The sequence below is a fragment of the Natrix helvetica genome (genome assembly GCF_964273705.1).
Source record: "Natrix helvetica genome assembly, chromosome: 4".
NCBI classification, from domain to species: Eukaryota; Metazoa; Chordata; class Lepidosauria; order Squamata; family Natricidae; genus Natrix; species Natrix helvetica.
Genome location: NC_138550.1, coordinates 64,935,225 through 64,948,770, shown reverse-complemented (window position 1 = coordinate 64,948,770; position 13,546 = coordinate 64,935,225). Strand labels below are relative to the sequence as shown.

Here is a 13,546-nt window from a genome sequence, read left to right as displayed (position 1 = left end):
GTTTGCAGGTGCGGGTGGAGAACTGTTTGCACTTTCCCTAGGTCCACTTCCACGTCCTAGTGGGAAATCCTATATCCCAGGTAATCAATTCTATCTTTGTAAAATTCACATTTAAAAAGTTTTGCAGCGTGGAGTTTGTTTGGGACCACTCAGACAAGCTTTACGTGCTCAACTTTTGTCACAGTATATATTAACATGTCATCTAAGTACACCAGAACCCCTTTGTACAGGTGCTCATGGAGCACCTCATTTATGAATTGCATAAACATGGCAGGGGCGCCTTATAATCCAAATGGGAGCACTCCAAAGGAGTATTAAAAGGTGTTATGCATTTGTCCCCTTCCCTAATCCTGATTCGGTAGTAAGCTTCTCTTAGGTCATTTTGAAAAAAAAATCCTTTGGAGAGGTGGGCTAGCATGTCTTTCATGAGGGGGAGGGGTACACATTCTCCATGCTCACAGTGTTTAAATTTCTATAATCTACACAAAGGCACAAAGTCCCATCTTTTTTCTCTCAGAATAGCAATGGGGCGGCAATTTTTGGTGAGGTGGGTTTGCTGAAACCTCTAGCCAGGTTTTTATTTTTGAAGGCTCTCAATTCACGTTCCCTGGGGGACATGCTATACATGTTTGGTTTTGGTAGTTTGGACCCTGGTAGTTGTCTGTGGGGCGGGGGGGAGGAGCTCATTGGAGCCTTCTTCGGTGTACACCTCAGCTAGGTCCTTGTACTCCCTCAGCTGCTCTGGTCTGGCGTGGCCTTTCTTGCCATCACTGCTTCTTTGTTTTGCTCTCCCCCAGTTCCCCTCTTCAGCCATTAGGTTCAGTCACATGCTATTGAAATCTTAGGAGTCCTCTGCTTCCAGTTCACTTTGGGGTTCCACTTCCTCAACCATGTGAGCCCTAAAACTAGTGGCCATTCCATTTCATGAGTACCCAATTGCTATGTCCAGCGGTTCTGTAGCAAAATGTTCCCACCCATGTGACTGACCCATCTAACTGGCAGAACATGATGAGATTTTTTAGCTTCCACAAGTATATGCCCAATTTTCCCACCAGGATTGGGCTAATCAAACACCGGGTGTATCCTGAGTCCAAGAGGGGTGAGATTTTCACTCTTTTCTCCCGACTGGGGATGAACAGTCTTAGAGGCAGGGTGAATGGCTCAATTAATTTGCTTACCAGCAGGTCATCTTAAGGATTGCTTTCGGATGGGCCCAATTCCTCCCCAGGTGATGCCGGAGTTCCTTGCCCAATTTTGCGAGGGGGTGAAACTCCACGGCCTCTCCACTTCTCAGTGCAGTGTCTTTTCCTCGGGGGGTTGTTTTCATAGGCTTTTCTCCAGACAGGCATTCCGGCTTTCAAGCAGGAGTTTTCAAATGATGCTCAGCTGCACAGTGCCCCTCCTTCTCGCATTTGAAGCAGGCAGATGATCTCGGTGCCAGGGGGGGCTTGCGGTTTGAAATCTCTTGCTTTCCCTGAGGTGGATATCTCTTCCAGGCTCTTCCCCTTCAGTACTGGTTTCTGGCCATGTCAATCTCCACTTCTTCATCCAGGATGTACCAGTCGTGCAGGGGGTCTAGGACCCCTCGAGCCAAGTAAAGGTCATCATTCAGGCCATCTTTGAACCAGCTCCCTAGGATGTCTTCCAGCCAGTCCACTCTGCAGATGAGGTTTCGGAACCCTTCTGTGTATTCAGCTACCGGCCAGCATCCATTTTTGATGCAATTGCAAGGTTTGCGATCTGTCAAGCGGTCTTCAAATCAGTGGTAGAGAGCCATCCTGAATCGGTCGAAGTTCCACAGTTCAGGGGTGTCTGTGTTGTGGAGGGTCACCATCCAATGGGTAGCTGCCCCTTCCAGGGCCAAGGTGACAACTCAGGCCGTGTGCCCTGGGTCTGGAAATCCTCCCTATACTACTGCATGTACTTGAGGACATGTGCCATGAAAAACCCCAGTTGCTGCAGGTTGCCATCGTACTTCACTCTCAAGGGGGGGGGGGTGTCTTCCTCTCCAGTTGTGGCGCCCTGGGCTGGCCAGGAACGATTGCAAGGACTGGTGCTGCACAGGTGGGTTCATCTGCATGGCTGTTTCCCCATCACTGTGTCTGCTTGGCCTACTGCTGCTGGATCTGGGGGGCAGCCCCGGCCTTCTTGGCTCCTGCCTCGCCCCATCTCTGGTATCAATCTAATCCTCCCCTGGTTCTGAGGTTTTCAAAAGCCTCCATCATGAACCACTTAACATTTCTCTTGAGGCGGTCATCTTTGGCTGGTTCTTTGATTAGCTCTTCCTAGTCAGACAGGGCTTCCAGCTTCTGTTTCCAACCTGGTTGTTGACTGCCCTGGGTGAGGATGACTCCTCAGGTTCTTCCGTCCCAGTTATCTTTCTTCTCCACTCTGATCTATCATCTGGGCTTCATGGGGGCCTCCAAACTGGCTTCGATGTCTTCAATGGGGCAGATGGATCTGGCTTCTGGCTGTTGGTGGTGGAGGTCTCATCCCAGCATTCCTCTTCTCCTTGCTCGTCACTTTGCTTCGATACTATGTGCAGGGTCCCCTCGGCAGAGTGAGTTTGCTTCTCCAGGTTGACCACTTTTGCAGACCCTGCTTTATGTAAGGCCCTACCTCTCCCTCTGGTTCAAGTAAAGATGGACTCTTGAAACTTTAGCACTTCAAAAGGAAACTTATTGAAAGGAAGTGAATGCACAACAATGCAAAGCATGGTCTGAATCGTCCCCCCCAGGCAATTCCGTTACGATAAAGCGGTTAGAAACCTCTCCTCTCAGTTTGATGAATGAGCCAATCCACAGGTGCAAAGATGTTGTAGAAACGGTAGTCCTGAAAAAGATCTAAGGAGTCGTTCCCATGCACTTCTTCTGTGAGGCTTCCAAGCTGAGAGAAAACAGATGTCCCTCCTCCCTTGTACATTCCCCAAGGTTAATCAAAACACAGAGAATAGGGTAAAAGTTATAAACTAGGGAATTATAGGATACATAGGAAACAGGATGAGAGCAATAAGTGAGTACAAGAATCCGGGGTCCCCTCCCCAGTTGAATGGCAGTATCATGATAGGGATCTGACATTCTAATTCACTTCCATACTTAATTAAATGTAATACAAATTTTTGGAAAAAGATCAAAAATTGGCTGGAGGCAATAATGGGGGTTAAAATAGAATGGAAACCTGAAATTTTTTTATTAGGAATAATGTCTGCGAAATACAAAAAAGAAATCCAGTATTTAATACTACATATAATTACGGCAGCAAGGATTGCCCAGAAATGGAAAAACAAACTAACTCCAAGTGAAGATGAAATAATAAGAAAGGTTATGGATTGTGCTGAAATGGACAAACTAACCAAAGAAATTCAGGGAAAAGAAGAATCAGAATTCTACCAGATATGGGATAAATGGTATAGGTAGATGGAGGAAAGAAACAAGAATCAATGAAGGAATGTAACAAAACTCAAAATAATAGTTATGAGTAAAATAAGAAAGTTAAGAATGGTGAAACTCAAATGAAATACAATTGAATGGGAAATAATATAAGGTGAGCGCTATCAATTGATAACTGCTACTAGAAAGAACAGGAAGCTCCTGTTTGTATTGCATTGTGTAAATGTGTTGTACGTCTAAGTTTTGTGTGTGTGTGTATTTTACATGTTTGTTAATAAAATTGAACAATTTAAATAAATAAATGTAATACAAGTGAAAGCAAATTCTTGCAGAAAGCATCTTTGCAACCATTATTTTTAATCTTGGCCCCCAGAACTTTAATAACTATCAAACTATCACACAACTATTACATCTTTTTTTTGTTAGGTGCTTCAACATGCAGAAGCTCAAATTAATTAATTTCAAATTTTATGGTAAACTATGTTTCTGGCATAGCAATTGCTTTGTTGGTCAGGGGAGCAGCAAAATTTGTAAGACACTGTTGAGAGATTTCAGTAGTGAATAATGATCCACTTCTGTGAATATTGACATCCATTCAGAAGACAAGGTAGTTGAGTTGATTTCATAGAACAGCTTTGGGAAATACAATAATCACCAATTGCTACATAGTAAAAATAGCTAGAAACAAATTAGGTGGTGATAGTTTTGCCAAAAAGTATTTGCTTGGTTCTCTTTGGCACTATTATGAACTTAAATATAATAATAATTCAGTTAGATATTTCAGGCTTTTTGCTTTGCTCCAGGGCAGTAACTGATAGAACATAATCAAAATAAAATTTATTAGAACTCTTCTTGCATTTTGTATTTTTTTTTAAATCTACAGATGTTAAAGCACTATTTTCCTTCTAACCCATCCCATCACAAATATTAAAGGAACTATAAATGAAACTCTGGGGAATGTATGTAAGCCTTAGGCTCGTGGTTGCTTACTTCTGACCTCTAGTATGTCACAAGCATATATGAAATTTCTCATGATAACACAACAAAATAAAACAAAATGGGCTTCCATGCTATTTTCTATAATGCAGATTGTGTGTGTAGACAATAAATAATAACGCTGTCAGCTTGCCTCTCCTCCAGCAAATTAAGTGTGCAAATAAATCAGTCCATATAGAAAAGAATCCCAGCACAGGAAACTTTAAATCAAGAAACAAGTATAATGTTCCTGTGTATGCAATTATCATTAATGAGAATATGAATAAAATTATTTATTACAATTATTTTAAAAAGTGCTTCATTTTTAGCTTACCCATAGAATCTGTAGTCTGACTACCAACAACACGGAGAAGCATTGGCTGATTATTTTCCAATCTCTGTACCGAGGTAGGAGAAGACTGGGTTGTACAATTCACCTTTGCATCTTGAGGCTGAAATACCAGAAATTATAATGGTTAATTTTACAAGTAGCAGCATGATCACTAGCACGCCCATCACATAGATGTATTGAGAAGTAAATTTCACCAATTTAGAAAGGTTTCCAATATTACAGAGGATTTCAGTTTGCATATTTATATTCTCTACCCGGGATGGCAAACCTACGGCACACGTGCCACAGGTGGCACGCAGAGCCATTTGTCAGGGTACGCGAGGCGTTGCCCTGTCAGCTGGCCAGAGTGCATGCGCGCGCTGCCAGCTGAGTTCAGCCTTTTTTAAAGCCATTTTTCGCCCTCCCCAGGCTCCAGAGGCTTTATAGGAGCCTGGGGAGGGTGAAAAAAGCATGCAAAAAATGGGGGAAGCGCCTCTCATGTGCGCATGCACACTGGGGGGAATTGTGCATTGCATTATGGGTGCGGCATGTCCGCGCACGACCCCTCTGAGCCCCCCTAATGGCACGCGAGCCAAAAAAGGTTTGCTATCGCTGTTCTATACAATCCTTGAGTACTACATTTTTATTTTGTGATACAATAAGTATAAGAAAATTAAATTAAAAAGCCACATTATTTCCTACCAAATAAAAGAAAAAAGCAGATGTCTTGCCTGTTCCAATAGTTGTCTTAACCTATGTAGCTGTGATTCTAATTGTTTGTTGTGATCCTCCAGGATCTGCATCCTGGCTTCTAGACGGCCTTTGTGTTGACGGAGCAACTTGGCTTCTGCAATGAGTTCAGCATCTCGTGGACTCTGTGGTGAAATGGGCATCATCTCAGGTGGGGATGGCAGTGGAGATAGTCCTTTGTGATCATGTTGCTGCTTCAACCGGTCATATTCTGCCTGCAGGTTTCTATTGAAAGAATAAAAATAAATATATTTATGAATATGCATGCTTTTCCATTTTATAGTAACCTTTTAAAGGTTTAATTTCTACTAAATTAAGGGCTTGTCCATGAAAACTGTTATCATAGTGGAGAGGAGGGGCTGATTTTGCGACGACACGGCATGTGATCTTGGAGCTCCAAGATCGCAGTCAATATTTCTGCCGCTGGATGGTCCTTTTGGACCTAAACCATCCTGTAGAGATGGTGACAGAGAAGAGTATGTCCTGCTGATCTCAGGGACACCGCAAAGTCCCTGATTGATCCAGGAGAAGCTCTTATTTCTGACGACAGAAACGCAACCATTGAAGCTGCTGAATTTGGGACAGTTCCGGAATGGAAAGAAAGCGGAAAGAGAAAGTGTGTCAAATTGGTGAGGAAATTTTATTATTAAAAAAGAGACTACGCCCCAGAAAATCAAAACTAAATAAAAAGACAGAGAGTAAGTGGCAAAATTAAACTACATTAAACTTAGTGTGTTATCTTTTTTTAATTTTTCTTTTTATGGATTGAATTTTTGCAAATGTTTCCTATTTTTTAAACTGAATGGATTAGTTTTTCTTCTACTTTTTCTTCTTTTTTATACCTATGGATTAAAAATTTTCTTTTTTTTTTACAATGCTTGATTGGATTATTTTCTCTCTCCATTTACGAATTTTTTTCAAGTTTGGAACACAAAGAAGATATAAAGAGGAATATAAAGAGGGCTGTAACAATAGAGGAAAAAGAAGTAACACTGCCACTTAAGAGGCTGGAGGCTTGGAAACATTGTTTTTTCTTTTTTCTCTTTGATCATTTGACACTTCAAGGCTTTTCAGCTTGTTTACTGAGAGTGACAGTAGGAAGAGCACAGGTTGTTTACACAGGTGTTCTTCGGGAGTTCTATCAGCAGCTGGATTGGAGGGAAGACAAAGCCTTGACTTGAAAGATTATAATGGACTTGCTTGAAATCTAACAAAAAGCCTTGAATGCTATAGTGGCAGTGTTTACAAGTTGGAAGAATGGCGCAACAGGAAAAAGAAATTTTAACATTGCAAATCATTATGTTTGAAAATCAAAAAATAGTAGTAACAGAGAAAATTGAGAAAAGATTGGAGAATATAGAACACAAAACAGAAAAATTTGATGGAAAAATTGAGGATGTTTATCAAATGAAGAAAGTGGAGGACAGAGTTCTAAAAATTGAAGAAAAAAATGAGCAAAGAGATAAGAAAATTGTGGATACTGACAGAAAACTGAGCGTGGTTGGAAATGGCAAGAGCGGAATATGGGAAAGGGAGATAGATGGACTGGAACTCTACCCTAGATTTCAAAGTATAGAAGAAGAAAAGAGAGAAAAATTGATGGAGGTAAGGAGAGAAACCTTGACAGAAGCACCAGTGATAACCAAAGACAAGCTGATGGAAGGAGCAGATGGAGGGTTTCTATATATACTATATAGTAACTATATATATATAGTTTGATAATATGACATTTTATATAAACTACAAATGGAGATGAGAGGAGGTTTAAAAGCTTTGTTATTAAAGATAGCCAATTTTTATTTAGAACATGTTATAAAGATATAATGTTATTGGATGATTTTAGGAGGATTTAATGGAATGCCATTAGATAGTTTAAATTTAGAACATTTCATATAAAAGGATGTAAAAACAATTATAGTCAAATGAAGGTTGAGGTATAATAACTGTCAGAGTTCTAAGTATCATGCAGAATTAAATCAGAATCCAAGGCAAACCTTTCCTTAAAGTTCCAATTTAATAAGTCAGATATGTTGGTATATCTGTGGAATCCCAATTCTGGAAATTACCTAGTATTCCCACCCAGTTGAAAGTTCATGATCTTGTCCCCACACCCACTAATGGATCATATGCTCCAATCTTCTTCATCCGCGCTGTCATCTCCACCCCGCTGATTCCGGTCAGTTGCCAAGGTGCGGAGAAAAAGAATAACCTTGAGCTTCTAGAAAGGAATTTTTTATTTTTAAAACAACACATTCTACCCATTGCTATCCCCCCCTTAATGAATATGCATACTAAAGATGAAGCTAGAAGAGAGAGTGTGGCAGGCCAAAAATTCTTAAAGGAACCGCTGCAGGCCTGACAATAACAGTAATATATATATAAATATATTTGATTTAAAAATATATGATTTGATATGAATTGTAAGTGATGTGTGAAGTTTCCAATAATTGCCCTCATTAATTAACAAGTCCCAAGACAAGGTTAAAAAAAAACCATTCATTTATTAGGACTAACATCTTGGCACAGACTTTTGTGTAGCTGAAACTAAATCACACTTAATGGCATCTGACCTTTACCCCTGTGCCCCCTCCCCTCTGGCTGAGGTCATCAATCACATTCTCCAACAGGACGTTATGGCAGGGTTCTGGATATGCACATTCACATCCCAGTACAGCAATATGAGACTTTTACTCTGGCCAAAAGTATGCATGGCATTTTCCCCCCCCCTTCTCAAGTTTATAGTAGTCATGGAAATGCCTCAGGCGTTTACATCCAGCTCCCCTCACTTCCTGAAAGCGACCTGTATAAAACAAAGCAATTTGAGTACAGGTGTATAACTTAGGGATGTGTCCCTCCCCAGGCTTGCTTGGATTTTCTACATGGAATTTTGCTATGAGGCGATCAGCCTGGATATTTCTGTTTTTCACCCAAGATGCCTTTGATAAGGGGTAGCCCTTCCACTTGATTAAATATTGGAGTTGTCTCCTTTGCCATCTTGAATCGAGGATTTGTTGAACTTCATAATGGGTTTGGCCCCCTATGACCAGGTTTTGTGGAGAGGTAAACATTCTCTCCTACCCGGAATGGCCGCTGCGGAGCCCAGTGTTTATCTGCCTGTTTCTTATAGGTTTGTGCCACTTTAGCCAGTGCCTTTTTGACATTTTCCCAGGTTGATTTCAGCATCGACATCCAGTCAGCCAAGCTGACTGAGAAGGGGGGATCCCTTGGATTCCAAGCATTGGATTCCAAGCATTGGATACAAGCATTGGGACGAAGTCCATACCGCTCACTTTTTTGAATGGCGTGAGTCCTGTACTACTGTGGACAGCATTATTGTACGCGACCTCAGCAAAAGATAAAAGGTCTGCCCAATTGGACTGCTGATAGTTCACGTAACACCTCAGGTACTGTTCTACCATGGCGTTTAGTCTCTCTGCTGCTCCATTGGTGGTCGGATGAAAAGCTGAACTAAGACCCTAAGATGATCCAATGGACAGCAGGAACTCCCTCCAGAACTTAGCCGTGAACTGGACCCCTCTGTCTGAGATCATTCTTCAAGGTACTCCATGCAGTCGGTAGATATGAAGTGTGCCTGTTTGAAGAACAGGTCTATTACAGTACAAATAACTGTGTTTCCCCCACTTTTTAGCAACTCTACTATAAAGTCCATTGCGATCTCCTCCTTCGGCCTTGTTGGCTCTGCTACTGTTTGCAGTAGTCCAGGGGGGTTTCCTGGTCGTCTCTTCATTGTGGTGCAAATGGTACAACTTTTCACGCAACTATCTACATCTTTCTTCATGCCACGCCATCAGAATTGCTTCCGGGCTAAGTGTAAAGTCTTTAGGAACCCAAAGTGGCCTCAGATAAGAAGAGAAAAGGAACCAGTGGAGACACGAAAGGAGAAAGAATTCGTTGTAGACGAAAAAGGGGAAGAACCAAAGGAAGTGAGAGAAACAAGGGCAACAAGAAGCACACGACCTAAATACACATAGAAATATGTCGGGAGAAATCAAGATTCTATCATTGAATATTAATGGTCTAAACTTACCCCAGAAGAGGAAAACAATATTTAATAAATTAAAACATTTGAACTACGATATAATTGCAATGCAAGAGGTCCATATGACTAAAAGACAGATCTAGATCTTAGAATGTCCGAGATTGGGTAAACTTTACACAGCTCTAGCTGACCAAAAGAAAAGAGGAATAGCATTATATGTCAAAGACACGATCCAGACTAAACTAATTTATCATGATGAGGAAGGGAGAATATTAATCGTAGAAATAATATTAAACGAAAAAAAAGGTATCCCTGGTTGTAATATATGCACCTAATGAAGGCCAGGAAAATTTTTATCATAGACTACATAGCATTATTCGAGAGATGGGAAATGAAAATGTTTGTCTACTGGGTGACTTCAATGCTATAGTTGACCCGAAACGGGACTATAAAAGTGGAAAGAAGAGAAAAGGAGCTAGGAGAACTTTGCCAAGGTCATTCTTCCAAATGGCTGAAGAACTTAATCTGTATGATGTATGGCGAGAAAGATGTCCAAAGGGAAAGCAATATACCTTCTACTCGAATAGACATTAATCCTGGTCAAGGATAGATATGGTCTGGCTGCCGATGGAGATAATTTCAGAAGTGAAGGAGATAGATATAGAACCCAATCTATGGGCTGATCACAATCCCATGAGGATTATTTGGAAAAAACAAAAGGGCAGTTATTGTTGGTTACTCAATAGATCAATTCTAAAAGATCAGGAATATATTAAAAGAGTTAACCAGGAATTAAGACTTTTCTTCAAAGAAAACGGGCCAGGAGATACATCCATACAAAACCTATGGGATACAACTAAGGCATTTATAAGAGGGGTCACAATATCAGCCACAGCCAGGAAGAAAAAAACTGAGAATCTAAAAATAAGAGAGCTGAAAGAAAGGTATAGAAATTTAGAGAGTGAACTGCAAAAGAAACCGCAGAACAGAAGTATAAAAGGAAATATGGAATTGATTAAACATGAATTGGCTATATTTGAAAAAGCAAAATTGGCACAATCTATAAAAAAAGCAAAACAAAACGTCTTTGAGAATGCAAATAAACCGGGGCGGTGGCTATCCTATAGGTTGAGGAAGCAGAAGCAAGAGAATTGGATCAATAAACTACAAGATGAAAAAGACGAGATCTGCTACCAACTAGAGGAAAAGAAAAGGATTACCCAAGAGTTCTATGAACAATTATATAGAGAAAACCGAGACCATACAAAGGAAGGAATATTACAGTACTTGGAAAAGTCAGATCTGCCAAAGGTAGCAGAGAAGATTAAGGACATGCTCAATGAGGACATTAAAATATCAGAGATAATCGAGGCCATACAAAGACAAAAGAATAATAAAGCTGCAGGGCCGGATGGGTTGCCAGCGGAAATATATAAAGAATTCCAGGATATACTAGTCCCAATGTTGTTGGAAGTCTATAACGCTGTGTTGAAAGAGGCGAAGACACCGTTATCATGGACGGAGGCTAATATTGTATTATTACCTAAGGCGGACACAGACCAGGTGTTTATATAAGACTACAGACCAATCTCACTGCTAAATGCAGATTACAAAATCTTTGCTTCAATAATAGCAGAACGGTTGAAAAAATTTCTTACATCATTCATCCATACAGATCAAAACGGATTCCTCCCCAGAAGACAAATTAAAAACAATATGACAATTATGTTGAACATTCTTGAATATTATGAAGTGCACAATGAAAAACAGGTTGCACTAATCTTTCTCGATGCCCAAAAGGCATTTGATAATGTCAACTGGGAATTTTTGCACCAACAATTAGAATACGTGGATTGTGGGGGTAAATTTATAAACACAGTCAGAGCAATTTATACAAACCAAAAAGCCAAAGTAATAATCAATGGTGAATTAACACAAAGTATTGTAATCCAGAAAGATACAAGACAAGGTTGCCCCCTATCCCCCCTGCTGTTTATACTAACCCTAGAAGTACTAGCCAGGAATGTACATAAAGAGGTACAGATAAAGGGACTAGAAATCAAAAAGGAGCAATTTAAGTTACAGGCCTTTGCGGACGATCTAGTATTTGTGCTAGAAGATCCTATAAAGTCTGGTACGAAACTCATTGAGGAATTGACAGAGTATGGGAAAATAGCGGGTCTAAAGATAAATATGACAAAGACCAAAATGCTGACTAAAAATATGATATCCAAAGCAAAAGAGGAGTTAAGGAAGAAATTGGGTATCCAAATTGTCAAAAAAGTTAAATATCTTGGTATACATTTATCTGCGAGGTGTGTGACCATCAAAGAAGATAATTACATTAATTTGATTAATAAAACTAAGAAAGATCTAGAAAGATGGAAAAACCTACAACTGTCCCTGATGGGCAGGATCGCAGTTATAAAAATGAATATATTACCAAAACTTCTTTTCCTATTTCAGAACATTCCCATTAAATTAGAAAAAAGTGTCTTCAAGGATTTGAATCAATTGGTTTCGAAATTTATTTGGCAGGGAAGAAAACCAAGAATAAAACTTAAGGCTATGCAAGACACTAAGGAAAAGGGAGGATTTGGCGTACCAGATTGGGAACTCTATTATACTGCGGCCATACTAACATGGCTAAAGGAATGGATAATGCTGAGAAATAAAAGATTACTCAAATTGGAAGGCCATGACCTCCAAGCAGGCTGGCATGCCTTCCTCTGGTATGAAAAAGGATCTGCACACAAATATTTTAGTAGACATTACATCAGACAATCTCTGTTACTAATATGGAACAAAATTAAACATGACCACTATACCAAAATACCTATTTGGCTTTCTACGATGGAAGCATACATACACCCAAATTTAATCAACATGGAAAATATAATCACCTATATATACCTATATATATAGGTTTTCGTAGATTTTCACGGGTGTAGGTATGCTGGTTTTGTTGTATTCGGGTCTTTTCCTGTGTAAGGTTGAGATTGTCTTTGCAACGTTTCGGCAGGATCTCACCTGCCATCTTCAAGCTGTGGGCTTAAAATGTGATCGGAGCTGCCGTCTTTCTGTAAGTCTTGGTGGGAGGGGATGGGGTGCTGGCTTTGTTTCAGTAAGTGGAATGATTGGTTGTGTGGTTGTATCATGATTGGTAGATTGGTGCTGATTGGTGCAGGCTGTGTGTGCATTGTTGTTTTGTATTTTAACGGCTTGGGTGGTGGGTGGTGTTCGTTTGTTGGCTAGGGCTGGTTTCCAGATGTTTGGTAGGCGGGAGGTATCATCACGTTTGTTCATGCTGTGGGGGTGTTTCTCTATTTCGATGGCTTCCATGATTATTCTCTTGTGGAGGTGTTCTGTTTTGGAGATGGAGCCAGGTTAATCTCCAAAACAGAACACCTCCACAAGAGAATAATCATGGAAGCCATCGAAATAGAGAAACATCCCCACAGCATGAACAAACGTGATGATACCTCCCGCCTACCAAACATCTGGAAACCAGCCCTAGCCAACAAGCGAACACCACCCACCACCCAAGCCGTTAAAATACAAAACAACAATGCACACACAGCCTGCACCAATCAGCACCAATCTACCAATCATGATACAACCACACAACCAATCATTCCACTTACTGAAACAAAGCCAGCACCCCATCCCCTCCCACCAAGACTTACAGAAAGACGGCAGCTCCGATCACATTTTAAGCCCACAGCTTGAAGATGGCAGGTGAGATCCTGCCGAAACGTTGCAAAGACAATCTCAACCTTACACGGGAAAAGACCCGAATACAACAAAACCAGCATATATATATATAGTTTTTACATTTAAAACAATGCAATGCCGCGGAGTCGGGGTGATCATATATTTACATTATGTACAGCTAGTTTCAACCATTAACAGTTATTCCACTTAATACATTGTCTGTCCTTCTGTTCGATCACAATAATAATAATAATAATAATAATAATAATAATAATAATAATAATAATAATAATAATAATAATAATAATAATAATAATAATAATAATATTTAATGCTTCTAGACCGCCCCCTCTCCCGAAAGGGACTCGGGGCGGTGTACAGTTCATA

The 13,546-nt window shown here is 40.3% G+C and overlaps 1 protein-coding gene across 3 annotated transcripts in view; it reads right to left on the bottom strand.

Annotated features, from left to right (window-relative positions):
- Positions 1-13,546, bottom strand: part of DMD (dystrophin) — a 1,188,090-nt gene that overhangs the window by 17,703 nt on the left and 1,156,841 nt on the right. For all 3 annotated transcript variants that reach the window (XM_081951523.1, XM_081951524.1, XM_081951525.1), the window contains 2 exons: positions 5,427-5,670; positions 4,699-4,816 (listed from right to left, as the gene is read on the bottom strand). In XM_081951523.1, the coding sequence (XP_081807649.1) occupies positions 4,699-4,816; positions 5,427-5,670 (362 nt within the window). The remainder of the gene's footprint in view (positions 1-4,698; positions 4,817-5,426; positions 5,671-13,546) is intronic.